The sequence below is a fragment of the Eleginops maclovinus genome, chromosome 4, assembly GCF_036324505.1.
Source record: "Eleginops maclovinus isolate JMC-PN-2008 ecotype Puerto Natales chromosome 4, JC_Emac_rtc_rv5, whole genome shotgun sequence".
NCBI classification, from domain to species: Eukaryota; Metazoa; Chordata; class Actinopteri; order Perciformes; family Eleginopidae; genus Eleginops; species Eleginops maclovinus.
In genome coordinates, this window is record NC_086352.1 from 4,413,027 (window position 1) to 4,437,241 (window position 24,215).

Here is a 24,215-nt window from a genome sequence, read left to right on the forward strand (position 1 = left end):
AACAAAAGTACTTTGAAACATTAGCATGTTAACATGGGGTATGCATGCTGACATGCTAACAACATGCTAACAGTTGTTGGATGGACCATTAACCTAGGGTGACCAGACGTCCTCTTTTGCCCGGACATGTCCTCTTTTTATGTCCTGTCCGGAGCGTCCGGGGGGGTTTTATAAATTCATGAAAACGTCCGGTTTTCACAGTTTTTCATGGGACCATTAAGCGTGTACTTAAATTGAATGGCGCTTTGCACAGAAGTCTACTGTACTTAGACTTCCCCCCCAACAATCGCAAGTGTCCTCTTTTTCGCCACCTCAAATCTGGTCACCCTAATTAACCTAACCCAGAATCAGAAGGTCTGTGTGTCTTCTTCAGACGCTTACGGACCGGCAGTTCTTTGTGTGTGTGTGTGTGTGTGTGTGTGTGTGTGTGTGTGTGTGTGTGTGTGTGTGTGTGTGTCATACTTGTCATGGCCGCTCCTTTTTGATTGACGCTGTTATGATGTTGTCGCGGCTCGTTGCCGGGACAACACCTCCTCACATGGGATGGGATAATAAAATGTGCACACACACACACACACACACACACACACACACACACACACACACACACACACACACACACACACACACACACACACACACACACACACACACACACACACACACACACACACACACACTCTTCAAAATAAAAGCATCTCCTAATGATAGACCTGCTGTTATTATTTTAATATCTCAGCTGTCGTGGAGCTGCGGTTTGAGCCCACAGATCATGGCTGAGCAGGAGAGAGCCTCAGGACTCAATGACTTCATCACAAAACAATGGAGAAGATTCTGGAGACCAATGGGAGGAGAGCCTAATTTTTCACCCAATGGGAACGATGGAGCATCAGCTGTGAAACACAGGAAGAGCCTCTGGCAGCGTGATTCAGGTCGCCTTTACTTAGAGCAGAATGGGCTCTGGTTTCAGACAGAGGGTGAACAGAGGTGCTGCAGCACAGACAGTATGAGACACATAAACATACTGATATACACCTGAACATCAGCAGGAGAGGACTCTTTAAAGTAGAGACACTACATACTGATATACACCTGAACATCAGCAGGAGAGGACTCTTTAAAGTAGAGACACTACATACTGATATACACCTGAACATCAGCAGGAGAGGACTCTTTAAAGTAGAGACTTAACATACTGATATACACCTGGACATCAGCAGGAGAGGACTCTTTAAAGTAGAGACACTACATACTGATATACACCTGAACATCAGCAGGAGAGGACTCTTTAAAGTAGAGACACTACATACTGATATACACCTGAACATCAGCAGGAGAGGACTCTTTAAAGTAGAGACACTACATACTGATATACACCTGAACATCAGCAGGAGAGGACTCTTTAAAGTAGAGACTCTACATACTGATATACACCTGAATATCAGCAGGAGAGGACTCTTTAAAGTAGAGACTCTACATACTGATATACACCTGAACATCAGCAGGAGAGGACTCTTTAAAGTAGAGACACTACATACTGATATACACCTGAACATCAGCAGGAGAGGACTCTTTAAAGTAGAGACACTACATACTGATATACACCTGAACATCAGCAGGAGAGGACTCTTTAAAGTAGAGACACTACATACTGATATACACCTGAACATCAGCAGGAGAGGACTCTTTAAAGTAGAGACACTACATACTGATATACACCTGAACATCAGCAGGAGAGGACTCTTTAAAGTAGAGACTCTACATACTGACATACACCTGAACATCAGCAGGAGAGGACTCTTTAAAGTAGAGACACTACATACTGATATACACCTGAACATCAGCAGGAGAGGACTCTTTAAAGTAGAGACACTACATACTGATATACACCTGAACATCAGCAGGAGAGGACTCTTTAAAGTAGAGACTCTAACATACTGATATACACCTGAACATCAGCAGGAGAGGACTCTTTAAAGTAGAGACTCTACATACTGATATACACCTGAACATCAGCAGGAGAGGACTCTTTAAAGTAGAGACTCTACATACTGATATACACCTGAACATCAGCAGGAGAGGACTCTTTAAAGTAGAGACACTACATACTGATATACACCTGAACATCAGCAGGAGAGGACTCTTTAAAGTAGAGACTCTACATACTGATATACACCTGAACATCAGCAGGAGAGGACTCTTTAAAGTAGAGACTCTACATACTGATATACACCTGAACATCAGCAGGAGAGGACTCTTTAAAGTAGAGACACTACATACTGATATACACCTGAACATCAGCAGGAGAGGACTCTTTAAAGTAGAGACTCTACATACTGATATACACCTGAACATCAGCAGGAGAGGACTCTTTAAAGTAGAGACTCTACATACTGATATACACCTGAACATCAGCAGGAGAGGACTCTTTAAAGTAGAGACTCTACATACTGATATACACCTGAACATCAGCAGGAGAGGACTCTTTAAAGTAGAGACTCTACATACTGATATACACCTGAACATCAGCAGGAGAGGACTCTTTAAAGTAGAGACACTACATACTGATATACACCTGAACATCAGCAGGAGAGGACTCTTTAAAGTAGAGACTCTACATACTGATATACACCTGAACATCAGCAGGAGAGGACTCTTTAAAGTAGAGACTCTACATACTGATATACACCTGAACATCAGCAGGAGAGGACTCTTTAAAGTAGAGACTCTACATACTGATATACACCTGAACATCAGCAGGAGAGGACTCTTTAAAGTAGAGACTCTACATACTGATATACACCTGAACATCAGCAGGAGAGGACTCTTTAAAGTAGAGACACTACATACTGATATACACCTGAACATCAGCAGGAGAGGACTCTTTAAAGTAGAGACTCTACATACTGATATACACCTGAACATCAGCAGGAGAGGACTCTTTAAAGTAGAGACTCTACATACTGATATACACCTGAACATCAGCAGGAGAGGACTCTTTAAAGTAGAGACACTACATACTGATATACACCTGAACATCAGCAGGAGAGGACTCTTTAAAGTAGAGACACTACATACTGATATACACCTGAACATCAGCAGGAGAGGACTCTTTAAAGTAGAGACACTACATACTGATATACACCTGAACATCAGCAGGAGAGGACTCTTTAAAGTAGAGACTCTACATACTGATATACACCTGAACATCAGCAGGAGAGGACTCTTTAAAGTAGAGACTCTACATACTGATATACACCTGAACATCAGCAGGAGAGGACTCTTTAAAGTAGAGACTCTACATACTGATATACACCTGAACATCAGCAGGAGAGGACTCTTTAAAGTAGAGACACTACATACTGATATACACCTGAACATCAGCAGGAGAGGACTCTTTAAAGTAGAGACTCTACATACTGATATACACCTGAACATCAGCAGGAGAGGACTCTTTAAAGTAGAGACTCTACATACTGATATACACCTGAACATCAGCAGGAGAGGACTCTTTAAAGTAGAGACACTACATACTGATATACACCTGAACATCAGCAGGAGAGGACTCTTTAAAGTAGAGACTCTACATACTGATATACACCTGAACATCAGCAGGAGAGGACTCTTTAAAGTAGAGACTCTACATACTGATATACACCTGAACATCAGCAGGAGAGGACTCTTTAAAGTAGAGACTCTACATACTGATATACACCTGAACATCAGCAGGAGAGGACTCTTTAAAGTAGAGACACTACATACTGATATACACCTGAACATCAGCAGGAGAGGACTCTTTAAAGTAGAGACACTACATACTGATATACACCTGAACATCAGCAGGAGAGGACTCTTTAAAGTAGAGACACTACATACTGATATACACCTGAACATCAGCAGGAGAGGACTCTTTAAAGTAGAGACACTACATACTGATATACACCTGAACATCAGCAGGAGAGGACTCTTTAAAGTAGAGACTCTACATACTGATATACACCTGAACATCAGCAGGAGAGGACTCTTTAAAGTAGAGACTCTACATACTGACATACACCTGAACATCAGCAGGAGAGGACTCTTTAAAGTAGAGACTCTACATACTGACATACACCTGAACATCAGCAGGAGAGGACTCTTTAAAGTAGAGACACTACATACTGATATACACCTGAACATCAGCAGGAGAGGACTCTTTAAAGTAGAGACACTACATACTGATATACACCTGAACATCAGCAGGAGAGGACTCTTTAAAGTAGAGACTCTACATACTGATATACACCTGAACATCAGCAGGAGAGGACTCTTTAAAGTAGAGACTCTACATACTGACATACACCTGAACATCAGCAGGAGAGGACTCTTTAAAGTAGAGACTCTACATACTGATATACACCTGAACATCATCAGGAGAGGACTCTTTAAAGTAGAGACGCTACATACTGATATACACCTGAACATCAGCAGGAGAGGACTCTTTAAAGTAGAGACTCTACATACTGATATACACCTGAACATCAGCAGGAGAGGACTCTTTAAAGTAGAGACTCTACATACTGATATACACCTGAACATCATCAGGAGAGGACTCTTTAAAGTAGAGACTCTACATACTGATATACACCTGAACATCAGCAGGAGAGGACTCTTTAAAGTAGAGACTCTACATACTGACATACACCTGAACATCAGCAGGAGAGGACTCTTTAAAGTAGAGACTCTACATACTGATATACACCTGAACATCATCAGGAGAGGACTCTTTAAAGTAGAGACTCTACATACTGATATACACCTGAACATCAGCAGGAGAGGACTCTTTAAAGTAGAGACACTACATACTGATATACACCTGAACATCAGCAGGAGAGGACTCTTTAAAGTAGAGACTCTACATACTGATATACACCTGAACATCAGCAGGAGAGGACTCTTTAAAGTAGAGACTCTACATACTGATATACACCTGAACATCAGCAGGAGAGGACTCTTTAAAGTAGAGACTCTACATACTGATATACTCCTGAACATCATCAGGAGAGGACTCTTTAATAAATGCATGTATTTGTCTGCATGCTGTTCAGGTTCAATATGAATGGTTGGATTTGAAGAACCAGAGTCACTTTTGGTTTTTTATTAATAAACAGGTGTAAAAAAATAACAAACATCAAGAGTGCAGCGGAGACGATCAGACTGACAAACAGCCGTTATCATAATGTAAAATTTAAGGCGTTTTTATCCAAAGTTTTTTGTATCTTTCCAGATGCTTTTAGTTTTCTGCACAAATTGAAATGTGAACTGTCCCTTTAACAAAGAGAGGCCTGTGATTGGTTTAAAGGGAAATGTAAAAAATAGAAAGTGATTTCTTCATAATCAATGATCTACAACTAAACTAATATAAACTGCAGTGAGACATTAAAGCATGCTATCAATTGAGTGTCCTTATGGAGGGCCACACACACACACACACACACACACACACACACACACACACACACACACACACACACACACACACACACACACACACACACACTCATAAAGATTGTGCACAGACGAGCTCACCTTTGGCCTTCAGGATAAAAATGTATACAGTAATAAATTAAGAGGTGGAAATGTTCTTCAGATATTAAATAAAGATTGTCACGTTTGATTCTAAAACATTAAAATGTTCCCGGCTCCATCACCGATCCCAGTGACACTCGGGACCTGGGTCTAGATCCGGACCTGGAACCCCCCCCGGACCCCGGCCTCAGCTTCCTGCCCAGACCCAGGCCCTCCCCCCGGCTGACGAACACCACAGGGGGCAGCGTGGAGGCCCTTTCAAACCTCAGGTCCGTAGGTCTGCTCTTATTTTGGCGGGATGAGGCAGCCTTCCTCTTGCTGAGGTGCCGGGGGGGCTGTGCGGGGGAGGCTGGTGGCACCCGGTGGGAGGAGCTGGATCCCAGTTTTACCAGAACAACCGGGATCTCCTCCAGAGACTCTGCAGAGTCCGAGTGGTATTCAGAGGGGGGGGCCGCCGCCTGCACAGGGCTCTGGGGGGGGGCGGCCCTCAGAGGACATGCTGGGAAAGGAAGTCTCTGAGCCATGGATGCGCTGGACACACTGCCGGGGTCTGTGGATGACACACACACACACACACACACACACACACACACACACACACACACACACACACACACACACACACACACACACACACACACACACACACACACACACACACACACACACACACACACACACACACAGTTCATACCAGTGGTGAACCGTCAGGGCCTTCAGTGTTCAGAGAACCCTCAGATAAAAAAATTAAAATCTAATTAATTATACAAATAAAATGTAATCAAATTTAAACTAAAGGAATAAATGAGAATCGTATCTGTAACCTTTCAGTGTTACGTTGATTTGTTTGTCTTTCTTGGTCCATGCACTACGCATTCGAGTGTATTTGTGTTAGAAAAAAAATGCAACCAATCGGATATTTCTCTGGGTCTCTGGGAAGAATATCCTTCAACCAGGGTCTTCCATATCCCTGACAGAAGGCCCAGGCCCTGACCAATTGAAAGCCTACGTTTGGATTGACAATTTGATCAACCAATCATATATTGATTTGTAGCCACGGTTCCAGGGTATTCTAGAAGACCCGTTAGATCTAGCTCTGTGCTACGTAGCAATTCACGGAGTGAGTTTACGTAGTTTTTATTTCACGTTGAAATGGCAACAGGTGCAGATGTTGTTGCGGAATTGTTGTCAGTACCCTTTACAAGACGACCATTCAGTGAAAAGATGGACATTATGAAAAAAAGGTGGTTCGACGCCCAAAAATCTTGAGCTGAATGAAGCTGCTGAGTGGAGGAGGCCCTAATGCTGTGTAACGATGTAGTGAGCATAGTACCAGTAACTCAAGTAAGTGACTGCCTCCGTGACGTCAATCTGACTAGAACTACCACATTTTTGGATCGGTGGGGGGGGTGTATGTGTGTCTACAGAAGGTCCAGTTGTGACAGACACGGTTCACCACTGGTTCATACTGTGACCTATCAGCATAAAGTGCTTAACCCGCCAAAATAAAAGTGATCACTGTGAGAAAAGCAGTTGATGCAGGATGTATGTGTGAGTGATGCATTGTGGGAGTTGGGGTCCACAGGTACCTGGTGGGGGTTTGAGCTCTGCAGGAACTCTACAGACCCTCTTTTTCTTCTTCTGTACGCGTTGTGTGTGTGCTGCAGCATGCAGCTCCGTAGACAGTGTGGGGGGGGCGTCCTTCTCTGCGACCGCCCCGGACACGGTCCTCACTCTGCCATTAGACAGGAACCTACACAAACGTAATATGATGTAATATTAATGACACCTAACACAGCCCTCCCTGCATCACAGACACACACACACACACACACACACACACACACACACACACACACACACACAATTTTTGCCGGTTGTGTTGCCGAAGCTCACCCTGCCTCCTCCCCCTGTGGTGGGGGCTCCCGCAGCTCAAGCTGAGGGTTGGTGTAGCCCAGGGTCCCGGGTGAGGTCACTTCCTGTAGGGAAAGGCAGGGAGTTACACACACTGCACACACACACTGAACACACACGCTGTCATACGTTTGTACACTCAGAATACTGTGTAACAAAAAAAGTTGGTATATTTTTTGAAAAACTAGGAATATTTGAAAAAAGAAGATGAAGTTACAAACACCTTAGTGAGGAGTCCTGACGGAGCTCTCTCTCCTCCTCCTCCTCCTCCTCCCTGCTGACGGTGACGCTGCCTCACGATGTACTCAAAGGTGCTGAGCCTGTTCCACACTGCAGGTGCATCAATACAAAGTTACACTGTCTGGAAGCTGTTGAACATGTACTATACCAATGTGTGAGTGTGAGTGTGAGTGTGAGTGTGTGTGTGTGTGTGTGTGTGTGCTCACTGAGGTAGATGTGGAAACAGAGCAGGTGGCAGAGCAGCACAGAGGACAGCAGCGAGAGGACAATGGTGACGGCGGCCAGAGAGGGAATCACTGCTGCTGCCGAGCGGAGAGGAGAGAGAGGCAGGAAGACGAACCACACACCTGTCTCATTACGCCCTGCACACACACACACACACACACGTAAAATGCATCAGTAAAAACCCAACTTGTAACCGTGCTGTAGTTCCTTTATAGCCCAACATTAGCCTCCTTTAGCTTAGCGGTGGAGACGTGAAGTCATGTGACCGTGCTGTAGTTCCTTTATAGCCCAACATTAGCCTCCTTTAGCTTAGCGGTGGAGACGTGAAGTCATGTGACCGTGCTGTAGTTCCTTTATAGCCCAACATTAGCCTCCTTTAGCTTAGCGGTGGTGACGTGAAGTCATGTGACCGTGCTGTAGTTCCTTTATAGCCCAACATTAGCCACCTTTAGCTTAGCGGTGGTGACGTGGAGTCATGTGACCGTGCTGTAGTTCCTTTATAGCCCAACATTAGCCTCCTTTAGCTTAGCGGTGGTGACGTGGAGTCATGTGACCGTGCTGTAGTTCCTTTATAGCCCAACATTAGCCTCCTTTAGCTTAGCGGTGGTGACATGGAGTCATGTGACCGTGCTGTAGTTCCTTTATAGCCCAACATTAGCCTCCTTTAGCTTAGCGGTGGTGACATGGAGTCATGTGACCGTGCTGTAGTTCCCAACGTTAGCTTCTTACTTCAGGAATCTTAAAGAGGTGTTAGCATGATGAGATCTTTCTGCTGGATCTCTTCTGTTTCGTTGAGTGAGAGGAGAGTCTTACCCAGGAAGTGTTTGTCAGTGCGCAGTTTGGACGGGTCCAGGAAGAACTCGATGAAGACGTACGAGGACAGAACCAGAACCAGACACACCCCCAACAGAGCAGAGACCACGCTGTGAAGGAACAACCTGCACGCACGCATGCGCGCACACACACACACACACACACACACACACACACACACACACACAGACACACACACACACATTATTAGAGTAGAAGAAGAACTCACTTGTAGTTCCTGCTGCCCACAGTGTTTATCATGCCGTTTTTCCACCAACCCGGAGCTGGAGCCGGAGCTGGAGTCGATAAAGATCTGGTTCTTCGTGTTCCCACCGCAGCGGCGCCAGCTTTAAGCGCCGAAAAACTGGATCTTTCTATCCCCACTCGGCTGCCGGGCAATATCCAAGATCCAATACGAACCAATACCTCACGCTTACTTCTGGGGGGGAGATTAACCTGAGTTTACAGCTCTTGGAGTACAGCGAGTACAAGTTGTAACAGCAGTATCTCTGAGCACAGGGACTACAGCGCGACCACACACTGATACACACACACTTTATAAAGTCCGGCAGCACTAACCGGGTCAGTGTGGTGCTGTTTATTCACCGGACTTTAATCACCGTTCTGTTAGTGAGCATTGGGAAGAGCAGGCAGACGCTCTCCTGTGTATTATTGCAGCTATGGGATGGAATCAGTACATGGGCTACACAGGCTGCCATCACAAGCAAAACCATAAGGAAAACTACGCCGGTAAAATGAGTAGAAAACGGCTTCTGCCACAACAGGATGTCAGAGCAGTGAAGGTAGTCAGAGGAGCTGTGCTGACATCACCTGTCTGAAGCCAGAGACACTTTGAACAGTCACTGATGGGGGGGGGGGGGGCGCACGCAAAAGGTTACGTCATGACGAACGACGCAGCTCCACTTGAGCTCCACTCTGCCTCGGAGCGGTGGAAACACAAGGGGTGCTACAGGCTAGAACCAGAGAAGCAAAAGATCGGATCTTGAACCGGATCCGGTTTGGTGGAAAAGGGGCATTAGAGTAGAAGAAGAACTCACTTGTAGTTCCTGCTGCCCACACAGTTGTTGAGCCAGCGGCAGTGATGGTCGAAGTTGGAGACGCATTTATTGCAGGCAGAGCAGTGCTTCGACTTCGCCCCCCTGGAGTCAACGAGTACAAGTTATTACAGTACAAGTACGCACACGTCCAGCTGGCACAGGGAGCAGTGTGTACTCTCAGTATTAAGATAAGATGTACCTTTATTAATCCCTGTGGGGAAATTCAAGCGTTTATGCAGCAACAGATAGAGATAATAACAAACAGAACAGATTCACACAAAGATATGAAATACAAATAAAAACATTCAAATGATATACGGATACCGGTTTTAAAACAAGCTGTCGGAGCAGAAAGTAAAAGAAATGATGTCAGCATATATACATTTGGAGTCCGTTTTGTTAAAAATATACACATGCCTGGCCAAAAAAAAGGTCCCACAGACACTTTTTTCCGACCTCATTCCTCCCTGGAAGAGGATGTCCCCCACTGTCCTTCCAGTCTTTAATAATGCGTTGGACAGTTCTTAACCCCATTGTAGTATTTCAGCAATCTCCTTTAGATGTTTCCTCTGCCTGATGCCAATAACTTGACCCTTCTGAAACAGATTAACATCTTTTGCACGACCACAGGACATGTCTTTCAACATGACTGTTGAACAGATGAGAAGCTCCTCTCTGCATCAGTTAGGGTTACAACTTGCTGCCAGCTGAAACATAATCACCCATGCAGTAATTATCCGTGGTGACCGGGCAGTGTATATATACAGTGGGGCAAAAAAGTATTTAGTCAGCCACCAACTGTGCAAGTTCTCCCATTTAAAAAGATGAGAGAGGCCTGTCATTTTCATCATAGGTACACTTCAACTATGAGAGACAGAATGGGGGAAACAATCCAGGAAATCACATTGTCTGATTCTTAATGAATTCATTGTAAATTCCTCGGTAAAATAAGTATTGGGTCACCTACAAACAAGCAAGATTTCTGGCTCTCACAGACCTGTAACTTCTTCTTTAAGAGGCTCCTCTGTCCTCCACTCGTTACCTGTATTAATGGCACCTTTTTGAACTCGTTATCAGTATAAAAGACACCTGTCCACAACCTCAAACAGTCATACTCCAAACTCCACTATGGCCAAGACCAAAGAGCTGTCAAAGGAGACCAGAGACACAATTGTAGACCTGCACCAGGCTGGGAAAACTGAATCTGCAATAGGTAAGCAGCTTGGTGTGAAGAAATCAACTGTGGGAGCAATTATTAGAAAATGGAAGACATACAAGACCACTGCTCATCTCCCTCCATCTGGGGCTCCACGCAAGATCTCACCCCGTGGGGTCAAAATGATCACAAGAACGGTGAGCAAAAATCCCAGAACCACACGGGGGGCCCTAGTGAATGACCTGCAGAGAGCTGGGACCAAAGTAACAGAGGCTACCATCAGTAACACACTACGCCGCCAGGGACTTACATCCTGCAGCTCCAGACGTGTCCCCCTGCTTAAGCCAGTACATGTCCAGGCCCGTCTGAAGTTTGCTAGAGGGCATTTGGATGATCCAGAAGAGGATTGGGAGAATGTCATATGGTCAGATGAAACCAAAATAGAACTTTTTGGTAAAAACTCAACTCGTCGTGTTTGGAGGAGAAAGAATGCAGAGTTGCCTCCAAAGAACACCATACCTACTGTGAAGCATGGGGGTGGAAACATCAAGCTTTGGGGCTGTTCTTCTGCAAAGGGACCAGGACGACTGATCCGTGTAAAGGAAAGAATGAATGGGGCCATGTATCGTGAGATTTTGAGTGAAAACCTCCTTCCATCAGCAAGGGCACTGAAGATGAAGCGTGGCTGGGTCTTTCAGCATGACAGTGATCCCAAACACACCGCCAGGGCAACGAAGGAGTGGCTTCGTAAGAAGCATTTCAAGGTCCTGGAGTGGCCTAGCCAGTCTCCAGATCTCAACCCCATAGAAAATCTTTGGAGGGAGTTGAAAGTCCGTGTTGCCCAGCGACAGCCCCAAAACATCACTGCTTTAGAGGAGATCTGCAGGGAGGAATGGGCCAAAAAACCAGCAACAGTGTGTGGAAACCTTGTGAAGACTTACAGAAAACCTTTGACCTCTGTCATTGCCAACAAAGGGTATATAACAAAGTATTGAGAGGAACTTTTGTTATTGACCAAATACTTATTTTCCACAATCATTTGAAATAAATTCATTAAAAATCTACAATGTGATTTCCTGGATTTCTTTTCTCATTCTGTCTCTCGTAGTTGAGGTATACCTATGATAAAAATTACAGGACTCATCTTTTGAAATGGGAGAACTTGCACAATTGGTGGCTGACTAAATACTTTTTTGCCCCACTGTATGCACAACAGGGTTTCCCGCAGAAAATCAGTCAGTTAAGGTGGTGGGCTGTCCGGGGGGAGGACGGACGGGGCGTGCAGGGTGGGGGTAGGCCTGCTTCGGCGCATGAAGAAGCCCGCAATTTTTGGTTTTTCCAATTCATAACACGGTTTTTTTTATTATTACTTTTTAAAATGCGTTTTGTAGAGAAGGGAGGCTGGCGTTGGTCACGGTTTGGAATGAGAGAAAACAGGATAGAGTAACATGCCGAATATCATTCATATCTTTTTTTTTGGAAGACCTTAGTTAAGAGGCAGGCGTGCGTTGCTTAGGCGGCCGCCTAAGCTGTAAAGTGCTGCGGGAAACCCTGCACATATTACAGTAGTGTACAGTAGTATACAGTACTAGTATATAGTAGTATATAGTAAGATAAGATATACCTTTATTAATCCCTGTGGGGAAATGAAGTGTTTAAGCAGCAACAGAGAAGAGGAAAAACAGAACAGCTTCACACAGGATTACCCGAGGTGAAGGAGTTCAAGTATCTCGGGGTCTTGTTCTCGAGTGAGGGAACAATGGAGCGTGAGATGGGCCGGAGAATCGGAGCAGCGGGAGCGGTACTGCAGTCGCTTTACTGCACCGTTGTGACGAAAAGAGAGCTGAGCCAGAAGGCAAAGCTCTCTGTCTGCCGGGCCATCTTCGTTCCTACCCTCACCTATGGTCATGAAGGATGGGTCAGGACCGAAAGAACGAGATCGCGGATACAAGCGGCCGAAATGGGATTTCTCCGCAGGGTGGCTGGCATCTCCCTTAGGGATAAGGTGAGAAGTTCAGTCATCCGGGAGGGACTCGGAGTAGAACCGCTGCTGTTTCATGTTGAAAGGAGCTAGTTGAGGTGGTTTGGGCACCTAGAGAGGATGCCACCTGGGCGCCTCCCTAGGGAGGTGTTCCAGGCACGTCCAGCTGGGAAGAGACCGAGGGGTAGACCTAGGACCAGGTGGAGGGGTTATATCTTTTCGCTGGCCTGGGAGCGCCTTGGAATCCCCCAGTCAGAGCTGGTTGATGTGGCCAGGGAAGGAGAAGTTTGGGGCTCTCTGCTGGAGCTGTTACCTCCGAGACCCTGACGGAAAAGCGGGAGAAGATGGATGGATCACACAGGATATGAAACACACATTTAAATAAAAAAATCCAGGATACTGTCCAGGTTCCTCCTCGTCCTCCCCTCAGCCACCTCCTCCAGATTGTCTAGTTTAACTCCAACTACAGAGCTAGCCTTCCTCACCAGCTTGTTCCGCCTGTCAGCATCCCTTTGGTTGGTGTCCCCCCCCAGCACAAAGAAGAGCACACTGGCCCCCACAGACTGGTAGAGTGTCTGCAGCAGCCTCGTGCACACGCTGAAGGACCTGAGCCCCCTCAGGAGGAACAGCTTGCTCTGTCCCTTCCTGCAGAGAGCATCAGTGCTGTCTCTCCAGTCCAGTTTACTGTTCAGGTGCACTCCCAGGAACTTGTAGGAGTTCACCACCTCCACCTCCTCTCCCCTGAGGGTGATGGGGGTTAGAGACCTCTGCGTGCTCTGCCTGAAGTCCACCTCCAGCTCCTTAGTCTTGCTGATGGTGAGCTGGAGATGGTTATTGTCACACCAGCCTACGAAGTTCTCCACCAGGACCCTGTACTCCTCCTCACTGTCATCTGTGATGCAGCTGACGATGGAGGAGTCATTGGAGAACTTCTGTAGGTGGCAAGAGCCGGAGTGGAAGCGGAGGTCAGAGGTGTACAGGGTGAACAGGAAGGGTGACAGCGCAGTTCCTTGGGGGGCTCCAGTGTTGCTCCCATCAGACCCGCTGCCCTGCAGTCTGACATACTGAGGTCTGCTGGTGAGGTAGTCAGTGATCCAGGCCAACAGGCTGTGATCCACCTGCATCAGGGACAGCTTCTCAGAGGGCAGGTGTGGCTGGATGGTGTTGAAGGCGCTGGAGAAGTGGAAGAACAGGGTTCTTAGTGAGCTGTGCGGCTTCTCCAGCTCTGTGCAGCATGTAGAGAGGGCCTCCTCTACACCGATGTGGGCCTGGTAGGCAAACTGTAGAGGGTCCAGGGAGTCACACACAAGGGGTTTGAGATGCTGCAGGATCAGTCTCTCAAAGACCTTCATGACAGGAGAGGTCAGAGCTACAGGCCTGTAGTCTCCTGGAGTGCTGGGGCGTGTTTTCTTGGGCACCGGGACAATGCAGGAAGTCCCCCGGATCTGAGGCCCCTTCATCAGCTCCAGAGAGAGACTGAAGAGCTGCTGAAAGCTCCTGTCCGGAGCACACCTTGAGCACCTGGGGTTGGTGTTGTCTGGAAACCTGATCTTTCTCACAGTGATCTTCGAGAGCTGATCCCTGACCTGTCCGGCAGTAGTAGTATACAGCAGTATACAGTGGTAGTATACAGTAGTAGTATACAGTAGTATACAGTAGTAGTATACAGTAGTAGTATACAGTAGTAGTATACAGTAGTATACAGCAGTATACAGTAGTAGTATACAGCAGTATACAGTAGTATACAGTAGTAGTATACAGTAGTAGTATACAGTAGTAGTATCGTAGTAGTTACGAGTATACAGTGTGTTAAAATAGGTTACAGTAGTATACGCAGTATCGTAGTAGTATACTAGAGTATCAGTAGTTAAAAAGTGTAGTTTTTTACAGTAGTATACAGCAGTATACAGTAGTAGTAACAGTAGTTAGCAGTATACGTGTAGTATACAGTAGTATCAGCGTATACGTATTTAATAAGTTTTAAAAAGTAGCGTATACAGTGAGTATACATGTTACGTAGTATCAGCGTATACAGTAAAGTAACAGTGTAAAAGCAGAAACGTGTATACAGGTATACTTTGTGTATACAGTAGAGTATACGTTATCATTTGTGATATGTAGTTACGTGTATACGCAGTAACGTGAAGTATAAGTTTTAACAGCGATACAGTGTAGTATACGTGTAGTATACGTAGTTTAAGCAGATACGTAGAAGAAAAGTGTATACGCAGTATCAGTAGTTTTCAGTAGTATAAAAGCAGTATACAGTAGTAGTTTACAGTGCAGTATCAGTAGTGTATACAGCAGTATACAGTATTACAGAGTATACAGTAGTAGTTACAGTATATACGTAGTAGTATACGAGTATTACGTGATACAGTAGTGTATACAGTAGTGTATCGTGTATACAGCAGAACAGTAGAAGTATACGTGTTCGAGTATACATAGTATTTCAGTAGTAGTATAAGAGTATACAGCGTATACATTTAAGTATAGTAGTTAAGCGTATAATAGTAGTATACAGTAGTATACATAGCAAATACATTTTGAGTATACGAGTATACCCCGTTTTCAGTAAAAGTAACGTAGTATACAGCAGTATACATTTAGTATACAGCAGTATACAGTAGAAGTACCGTAGTATACGCGTATACGTAGTATACGCAGTATACAGTAGTAGTATACAGTATAGTTCGTGTATACAGCAGTTACAGTGTGTAACAGTAGTATCAGCTTTAAGTGTGTTTACAGTAGTTCCATAGATACAGTAGTAGTATACAGAGATACATTTGTAGTATAAGCGTTTCGCAGTTACGTGTTTCTTAGTAGTATAAGTAGTATCAGCGGAATTTGTAGTTACAGTAGTGTATCGTAGTGTATCAGCGTATACAGTAGTAGTTACAGAGTATACAGCATAAAACGCGTTACAGAGAGTTTCAGTAGTATACTATATTTTAAAATACTATTTTATATATGTATACAGTAGTATAAGTAGTAAGTATATAGTAGTATAAAGTAGTAGTATAAAGTGTAGATAAGTAGGTAGTATATTTTTTATATACTTTATTTTTAAAAGTATAGTAAAAACTTTTTTTTGTAGTATATAGTTTTTTAAGTATAAAAAGGTATAATTTTTAGTATTAAGTAGTAGTATAAGTAGTAGTATCGTAGTGTATATAGTGTTACAGTAGTTTACGGTATACGTATTTGGATTATTGTAGTTTTAAGTAGTGTTACAGTAGTGTATACAGTGTAGTATACAGTGTAATTTAGTAGTTAAGTAGTATATAGTAGTAGTACAGTAGTAGTATATAGTAGTAGTACTAGATAGTATACAGTAGTCTTCAGTAGTACACAGTAGAAACAGTAGTAGTATACAGTAGTAGTATACGGTAGTTTATAGTAGTATACAGTAGTATATAGTAGTAGTACACAGTAGTATATAGTAGTATTCAGTAGTATATTGTAGTAGTACACAGTAGTATATAGTAGTAGTACACTGTAGTATATAGTAGTCATAAGAGTACAGTATAGTATCAGAGTATAAGTAGTAGTACAATTTTGTATATAGTATTTAGTAAACAGTAGTATTAGTAGTAACAGCAGTTACGAGTAATATACGTGTATTAGTAGTAGTACACATAGTATAAGTAGTAGTACACTGTATATAGTGGATACAGCAGTATACGTAGTGTTACATAGATATGTGTAGTACACGGTAATAGTATTTTTCAGTAGTAGTATAAAAGGAAATTAGTAGTAGTAAAGTTAATTTTGTAGTAAATTAAGTAGTTTATAGTAGTGTACACAGTGTTATAGTAGTAGTAACAGTAGTATATAGTAGTATACGTGTTCTTTGTGTATACAGAGTAATAGTAGTTCATAGACACAGGGTTTTTGTAGTATACTTAGTCACAGTAGTATTAGTGTAACAGTAGTATACAGTAGTAATTGTATACAGTAGTATCGTAGATACAGTGTAGTATAAGCAGTATACATTTGTAAATACAGTAGTATTAGTATGTCACAGTAGTATATTTTGTGTAACGTAGTTATAGTAGTTTTAAGTGTATCAGTGTAGTAACGTATAAAAGCAGTTACAGTAGTAATCGTAGTTATATTTGTAGTACACAGTAGTTATGTAGTGTACACTTTGATTAGTAGTATACGTGTACAGTGAGTATACGTGTTATATGTATACGTATTTCCTTTTATATTGTGTATACAGTAGTCACAGTAGTATTATTTTGTATACGTAGATACGTAGTATTTGTAGTATATGTGTAGTACACAGTGTATTGGTTTATACAGCAGTATCATAGTATACAGTGTTATAGTAGTAGTACAGTAGTTATAGTAGTTTACGTGAAACAGTAGTAGTTCAGTAGTTTAGTGTTATAGAGTGTACAAGTAGTTTTGTTTACAGTATTTTAACAGTGTATATAGTGTTTTTAGTAGTATTGTAGATATAGTAGTTATCAGTGTTAGTAGTTCAGTAGTGTATAAGTAGTATAAGTAGTAGACACAGTGTATATTAGTGTAACATTTGTATTTTGTTGTATAAGAGATACAGTAGAAATTGTAGTATCGTAGTGTATATAGTAGTATATGTAGTTACTTTTGTATTAGTAGTTCCATGTGTATAGTAGTATATAGTAGTTACACGTTATTATTGTAGGAAAAAGTAGTATATGTAGTTACAGTAGTTATACGTGTATTTTAGTATACGTAGTGTTTTGTAGTATTAGTGTAGTACACAGTGTATATGTAGTAGTAACATAGTTTTTGTGTATACAGCAGTATAAGTATTTTTAAGTAGTATCAGTGTTTTAGTAGTATACAGTAGATCAGTTAGTACCCAGTTTAAGTAGTATACAGTTAGTACAAGTAGTTATGTAGTAACAGTATATACAGTAGTATAAGTGTTTTGTAGATTAGTGTAGTACACGTAGTATTGTAGTGTACCGTAGTTTTGTAGTATCGCAGTATACAGTGTATACGAAAGTGGGATATAGTGTATACGTGTTCGTAGTGTTACATAGTATTGTTTTAGTACACATAGTATCGTAGACACATAGTAGTTTAAGTGTTACGGTAGTAGTATTTATAGTTTACAGTGTATATAGAGTAGTACACGTAGTATACGTGTATCAGTGTGTTATAGTAGTTACGGGTAGTATATAGTAGTATACGTCGTGTTATTAGTTAGGGTTTAGTGTATTTTGTGTTAAGCAGTATACGTTTTAATGTGTATACACAGTATTTGAAGAAAGTATATATAGCAGTATACAGTTTTAAGAGTGTTACGGGTTAGTAGTTTTAGTGTATACGAGTATATAGTAGAGTAGTATATGTAGTATACAGTGTAACGTAGTATTTCTGTAGTATACAGTGTATACAGTAGTAGTTTACAGTAGAGTAACAGTGTATTATAGTAGTTACGGTAGAGTATATGTGTTAACAGTAGTATATAGTAGTAGTATACGGTAGTAGTATATAGTAGTAGTATACGGTAGTAGTATATAGTAGTAGTATACCAGTGGTGGGCCGTCAGGGCCAGCAAGGCCTTCTCTGCTGGCCTAAACATCATCAGAATATAAATTAAATTTTGATATATTTTTTCCACAAATACGTATTGAATTATTCCCATAGTCTATTCTCTTCATTTTATAGCGTTCGTCTTGGCTGCGCTGCTTCCAGCCTCAGAACGAGATTTGGAGGGCTGGCCTTTATGTTAGAGCTTTTATCCAATCATATTTCAGCCATAATGTGTTGCTAGGGTCAAAGAAATCTGCCCTTAGGCCTTCAGAATCAACAGTGCGGGCGGCTGTAGCTTAAAGTGAACGCAAACAAAATTGTGGCGTTAACCAATCAGATTTCGAGGTGGCGACAACGGGCCAGCTAGCAGGCGTACGCTAAGTTAGCACGTGCACATCTTCTGATTGGATACGCACTATTGAGAGGCAGAGCTAGGCAGTAGGCAGAGCCATACAGTCTATGGGCAAAGCTAGCAAACAGAATTAGAACTTGAGCGAGCTAATTTGTGTAGATTTCTACAAGCTATTTTTTTCAACCCACAATGGCTGAAGGAGGACAAGAGATCAATTTGGTAGAAGATATAATTACAACGCCATTTTCAAAACGAACTTTTCAAGTAAAGCTACACATCTTGAAAAGGGAACGACCAACTCCAACGCTAGTGAGCCTAGCACAGCAGGGCAACTACGAGCGGTACCCCTGGCTCACAGCCTCCGAGAGGCACTGCAAATTGTACTGCCGGGAATGCCTGGTATTTGCAACTGATCGATTTGGTGTTTGGAGCCACACTAAATTTGCAAACTTGAGTTGTCTAACCAAGGCAGCAGCGAGACACCAAAGCACAGCTGGGCACTTGGAAGCACTGGTGCTTTTGTAAAGCTTTGGGGACACCCGAGTGGATCTACAGCTCAACGAACAAGTGCCCAGGGAAACGGAGCTCCACAACGAAAGGGTGAACAAAAATAGGGAAATATTGAAAGACTGATTGATTGTGTCCTGTTTTTGGGTAAACAGGAACTTTCATTTAGGGGACACGATGAAAGCGCCGAGTCCAGAAACAGAGGAAACTACGTGGAGCTTCTTTCTTTTCGTGCTGAGAACAACACAGATTTGCATTACCACCTGTACACAAACAACATGTTTACTGGGACTTCAGGCAAAATACAAAACGACCTGATTTATGCTATTGCTGAAGTGATGGGAGAAGAGATCAAAATGAAGATTAAAAAAGCACCCTTTGTCGCTGTTATGGTGGACGAGACGTCAGATGTGGGTAATGTAGCACAGCTGGCACTTGTTCTGCGTTATGTGACAGACACAGGTGTCAAGGAGCGGTTTGTCAGCTAATCTGATTAATTAAGTTAACTGTAAATGCTGATGTATTCATTATAAATGCTTCAGAAATATTAATATAACTCTGTTGTACTTGACTATGTTAAGGTGATGCAACGCCCGGTTATACTGCGTTTCTGTCTAAATGTATAGTTTGTAGAGCCATGGCGTCATAATGATGGTATTAAGAGGTGGAATAATTCAGGTAGGACTGTGTAGGACATCACTGAAGGCCTAGGTGTGAAATGCACGGCCCGCCACTGTAGTATACAGTAGTATATAGTAGTAGTACACAGTAGTATATAGTAGTATACAGTAGTACACAGTAGTATATAGTAGTATACAGTAGTATACAGTAGTATATAGTAGTATACAGTAGTATATAGTAGTAGTACACAGTAGTATACAGTAGTAGTATAACTACTCACACGTCCACCTGGCACAGGTAGCAGTGTGAGTTCTCGATGACGTGCCGGTGTTTGGAGCGGTCGAAGGGGGGAGGAGGTGCTCGGCTGCTCCTGGTCCTCACGTTGAGGTCGGCGGGGTCGATGGAGACGGCCGACAGGTGAACACACAGGTGAGACAGGAACATCACCGCTGTGCACTGAGCAGCTCAGGAAGTACTATCTCCATCATTCATATCACAGTACTAATACTATGAGCATTCAGGAAGTACTACTTCCATCGTTCATATCACAGTACTAATACTCAGAGCATTCAGGAAGTACTACTTCCATCGTTCATATCACAGTACTAATTCACGGGTCAGTCTGTACTCAGGGAAACACTTCCTCACAGCTAATGATGCTAATAATGCTAACGAGGCACCTGAGCAGGGTTCGAGTTAGGTGGGAGCCAGTGGGGGCTGAACTCACATAGAGTGAGGACTGGCTTCCATGAAAGCAGTTAACTCAAATATCTGTGGGGGTCTCTGAAAATACAGCAGTATAATATTTTAATTTCAAATAAAGCTATTTCCCTTTCACATACAGAGTGACATTGATGATAAAGACAAACACTTTGACATGAGAAGTAATCAGAGTAGCCTAAACAAACTTGTGGGCTCGTAAACCACCGTGAATGCAGCATGGCTGCACTACACCACACGCCACTATGAGTGCAAACTATCAATTTGAGAGCTCACGTCACGGCCGTTGATCCGAAGAAGATTTTCATTCCTTCATTTTCAAAATAAAGATCCAGTATTTAACTTCAAGACGACTGGCTACCATGCCACCGAAAAAGAGGCCGCTTATATCGACGTCATGCTCAGACTTGACAAGTTTTGGTTTTTCTACCCAAACGCAAAACATAGCTCCAGATAACGGTAGACAGCACAGACACCTGCTAGCTCTACTGTGAATGTAGCGGATGCTAGCTCTTTAAGTAGCGCTACTACATCCAGTGATGGCGACACAGCCACTGCTGGGACACTGACCGATGATGAGGACATAGAATCTGAGAAGGAGGATGAAGAGGCTGGCATCGGGACTGATACAACGGGGGGACTGCCAGAGAACTAGGGACTCAATCAGTGGCGAAGGTGGAAGGAAAAAAATCCCTGGCTGTTTACAGGCAAGGGTGGCCTTGGATGGACTGCCTGTAAGGTAGACACTGCTGCTTACAGAGAAAAAGACAGGTGTGCATTTGTTTCGGACGCCTGGATCAATGGGACGGTGAGTAGTCCTGTTCAAAAGCAGTTGTGTAAAAAACGTTACATCCACCCTGACAGTGTTGCTCACAACCGAGCTATGGAAATAGCAGACCTTAAAAAGAAAGACATCCTTCCAACAAAAGTTGTGGAATTAAATTCCTCTGCGTTAAACGTGACAGCCAGTTCATTCAGGGCAGCCTATAGTGTCGCTAAAGAAAGATTGCCTTACACGAAATCATGTTGAAGCCTATGGATCAGCACTTCTGGCCCAAAGAGAGAACTGACCTAGTTCTCTTTGGAGAACGTGAGGTGGGAAAGTTTGCGAAACCCCCGCGGAGAGTCGGCCACTGAAGCGGTCAGTGAGTTCAGAGACTGGAAATTGCAGCGGCATCAGGGAAAAACAGTCAAGAGACTTATTACTGCAAGCACCACTATTCTCCGGACCTCTGCGGAGTGTGAAAGGAGTTTTTCGGCATGAAACGACACTGATGATCAGAATAGAAACAGACTACGTGTCCCGAGCCTCAATGCATTGTTGTTCTTGGACTTAAATGGACCACCTATGGAGAGATTTGACCCTATGCTGTTCGTAAGGTCATGGATAAAGAAAGGACACCGGACGTCAGCATCATGGGTTCCTGGACCACGACCACAACCTGCTGTAAACAGACCAGTTGGGTCTATTTTGTCTGCGCAATGGTAAGACAGCTTTTACTTTGTACAATAGTTAGCCTATGTATTATCCCTCTTTTTAAATTAGGCTACCGTTATCATTCAATGAATTATTTATCTTTGTGTGTTGTAGGGCTAATTGCACCTGTACAAGTTTGTAGCCTGGGCTGTAGCCACAAACAATATTTTCAAACAAAAATAAAAAGATCAGTTTAAGTATACAATGTGTGCGTGTGTGATATCATTAAAAACCGAAAGTCACATGACAGAGTGTTTTCACCCAGAAAGAGGCGGGCCTTTACGAGGGAACATACCGGATTGGTTGCTCTCATATTTAGTGTATAGAGTGTATTAAAGGATACGATGTATCCGGCGGGGACCCAGTGGGGGGGCAGCAGGGGGACGAACACACCCAGCCCGGTGACGGCGAAGAAACCGAACAGCACCCAGGCCAGCAGCTGCAGAGGGTGGGGGGGCCAGCTCCAGCCGTTAGTGCGGGAACACAGGGGACCCTCCAACCGGGGAGGGCTGGCCTCCGGGACCGGGGCAGTGCGGTTCTTACTGCACAACTCCATCCTACAAACACATGATTATTATATTTAGAACATTATACAGGATTCACTCTGAATATTTAGAATAATACAGATTAAATGGATTATTAAAATATGTAAGAGTATCTGAGAGTGTTTTACCATTAGACCAATTCATTATTCAGCTAATTAAATAAATCATTGGCAGAATAAAGAAGACATATCCTCATCAAATGTGATTTACTAATCTTGCAGTTTTACTCGTCTTTTTCTTAGTATATATATTTATCAAAACTCCCACTTCTGTCCATGTATTTTAGATATATTCTACGTATGTTTTATCTTTATGTGATGTCTGTCTTCTTTCCTATGTTCATGTTTATTGACTATGATATACTTTCTTAATATTGGATTTTATGTCTCTCACCATTATTATTGAATGTTCCAAATTAAGATAGTTTAATGTATAATAAAACACTTGCAGTCAGTCATATCTCTCTAAACACAGAATAACACTGTTTCTTTATAACAGCTGTAAATGCAGCTGTGATTTCCTCACCTGATCAGCAGATCCGGATGTTAGCGGGCCTCCGCCTCATCTCTCCCCGGAAAACGGGCCTAGTCAGCCGCGTGGATCCCTACCATCCTCTGGTCCCTGGAGGAGGACCAGGGCAAGGATAAGGACCAGGACCAGGACACTCAGGCTAGCCGTCCAGAGAATCACAGACCCGGTCAGACCGTTAACTCACATCCATCCCGTATTACCACCAGCTAGCTGGATGCTACACCAGCTCCTCTCCTCTGGTCCTGCGGGGATTCAGAGCCTCTTTTTCGGGTGAAAAATATAGAATTTAACGGTTAGCGTGCTAAGCTAATATGTGCTAAGCTAAGCAGTAGCTTCGTTAGACAGACACCTCTTCTGCCGAGGCTAACCAATGCTAACTCCACAGAAAACACGGGGAGACTGTGGAGGAAGAAGAGCCTCTACTTTTAATATATAACGCAGGAAATCATATTAAATATTTAGTAAACAGAATGTAGGCTAATGTTAGCTGTTAGCTGCTGTTCTGCGTATCCAAAAGGTCTGAACGTCGTTTCCATGGTAACGCTCCAGCAGCTGCGCTCTGATTGGTCAGTGACGGTAACTGTGTACATAGAGCGTGATGATTGGCTCTGTCCAGCAGGGGGCAGAATCAAGAAACAATGGATTACTGTCATCAGGAACAGATCCCTTTACTGGTCCCACAGAGGGGACAAACACTAGGACAGCAAAGTGAAGACAGACACAAAGATAAAACACTGTGAGATGAAGGGCATGCACTGTTTACAATAAAACATTTTAAAAGTTTACAATTGACAAAGTAAACATTGGTAATAAAGTCTCCAATTTACATATTGAACAACAGCGGTAGTAATCTGTTTCACGTCATTGCTCTTTACATTTAAAGAACAATAAAACATCTGTATGCATTCAATAAAATGGGCGTCTGTGCAGTGTGAATATTTAACATCATTAAAGTAGCTCAGCACACAC

General features: G+C 43.2%; 1 protein-coding gene across 2 annotated transcripts; it reads right to left on the bottom strand.

Annotated features, from left to right (window-relative positions):
* Positions 1-5,122: 5,122 nt before the first annotated feature.
* Positions 5,123-23,790, bottom strand: zdhhc1 (zinc finger DHHC-type containing 1). Of its 2 annotated transcripts, XM_063882245.1 has the most exons (10): positions 23,241-23,790; positions 22,514-22,727; positions 20,254-20,429; positions 9,819-9,920; positions 8,761-8,885; positions 7,929-8,084; positions 7,706-7,812; positions 7,465-7,547; positions 7,158-7,321; positions 5,123-6,118 (listed from the first exon to the last, which is right to left on the bottom strand). In XM_063882245.1, the coding sequence occupies exons 2-10, from the start codon at positions 22,724-22,726 to the stop codon at positions 5,667-5,669; spliced, it is 1,578 nt and encodes a 525-aa protein (XP_063738315.1). In that variant the 5' UTR covers position 22,727; positions 23,241-23,790; the 3' UTR covers positions 5,123-5,666. The 2 variants fall into 2 exon arrangements, with proteins under 2 accessions (XP_063738315.1, XP_063738316.1); XM_063882246.1 differs by lacking the exons at positions 22,514-22,727; positions 23,241-23,790 and adding an exon at positions 12,681-13,278 and having other exon boundaries at positions 20,254-20,343.
* Between the last annotated feature and the right edge of the window lie 425 nt (positions 23,791-24,215).

What these genes read in the sequence shown, in the direction of transcription:
- zdhhc1 (XM_063882245.1), bottom strand. Translation starts at nt 22,726, where the DNA reads ATGGAGTTGTGCAGTAAGAACCGCACTGCCCCGGTCCCGGAGGCCAGC. An exon ending in TACCTGTGCCAGGTGGACGT is followed by an intron (nt 9,921 to 20,253) that starts GTGAGTAGTTAT and finishes CGTTGACTCCAG; the next exon opens with GGGGGCGAAGTCGAAGCACT. An exon ending in CGTCAGGACTCCTCACTAAG is followed by an intron (nt 7,548 to 7,705) that starts GTGTTTGTAACT and finishes CTTTCCCTACAG; the next exon opens with GAAGTGACCTCACCCGGGAC.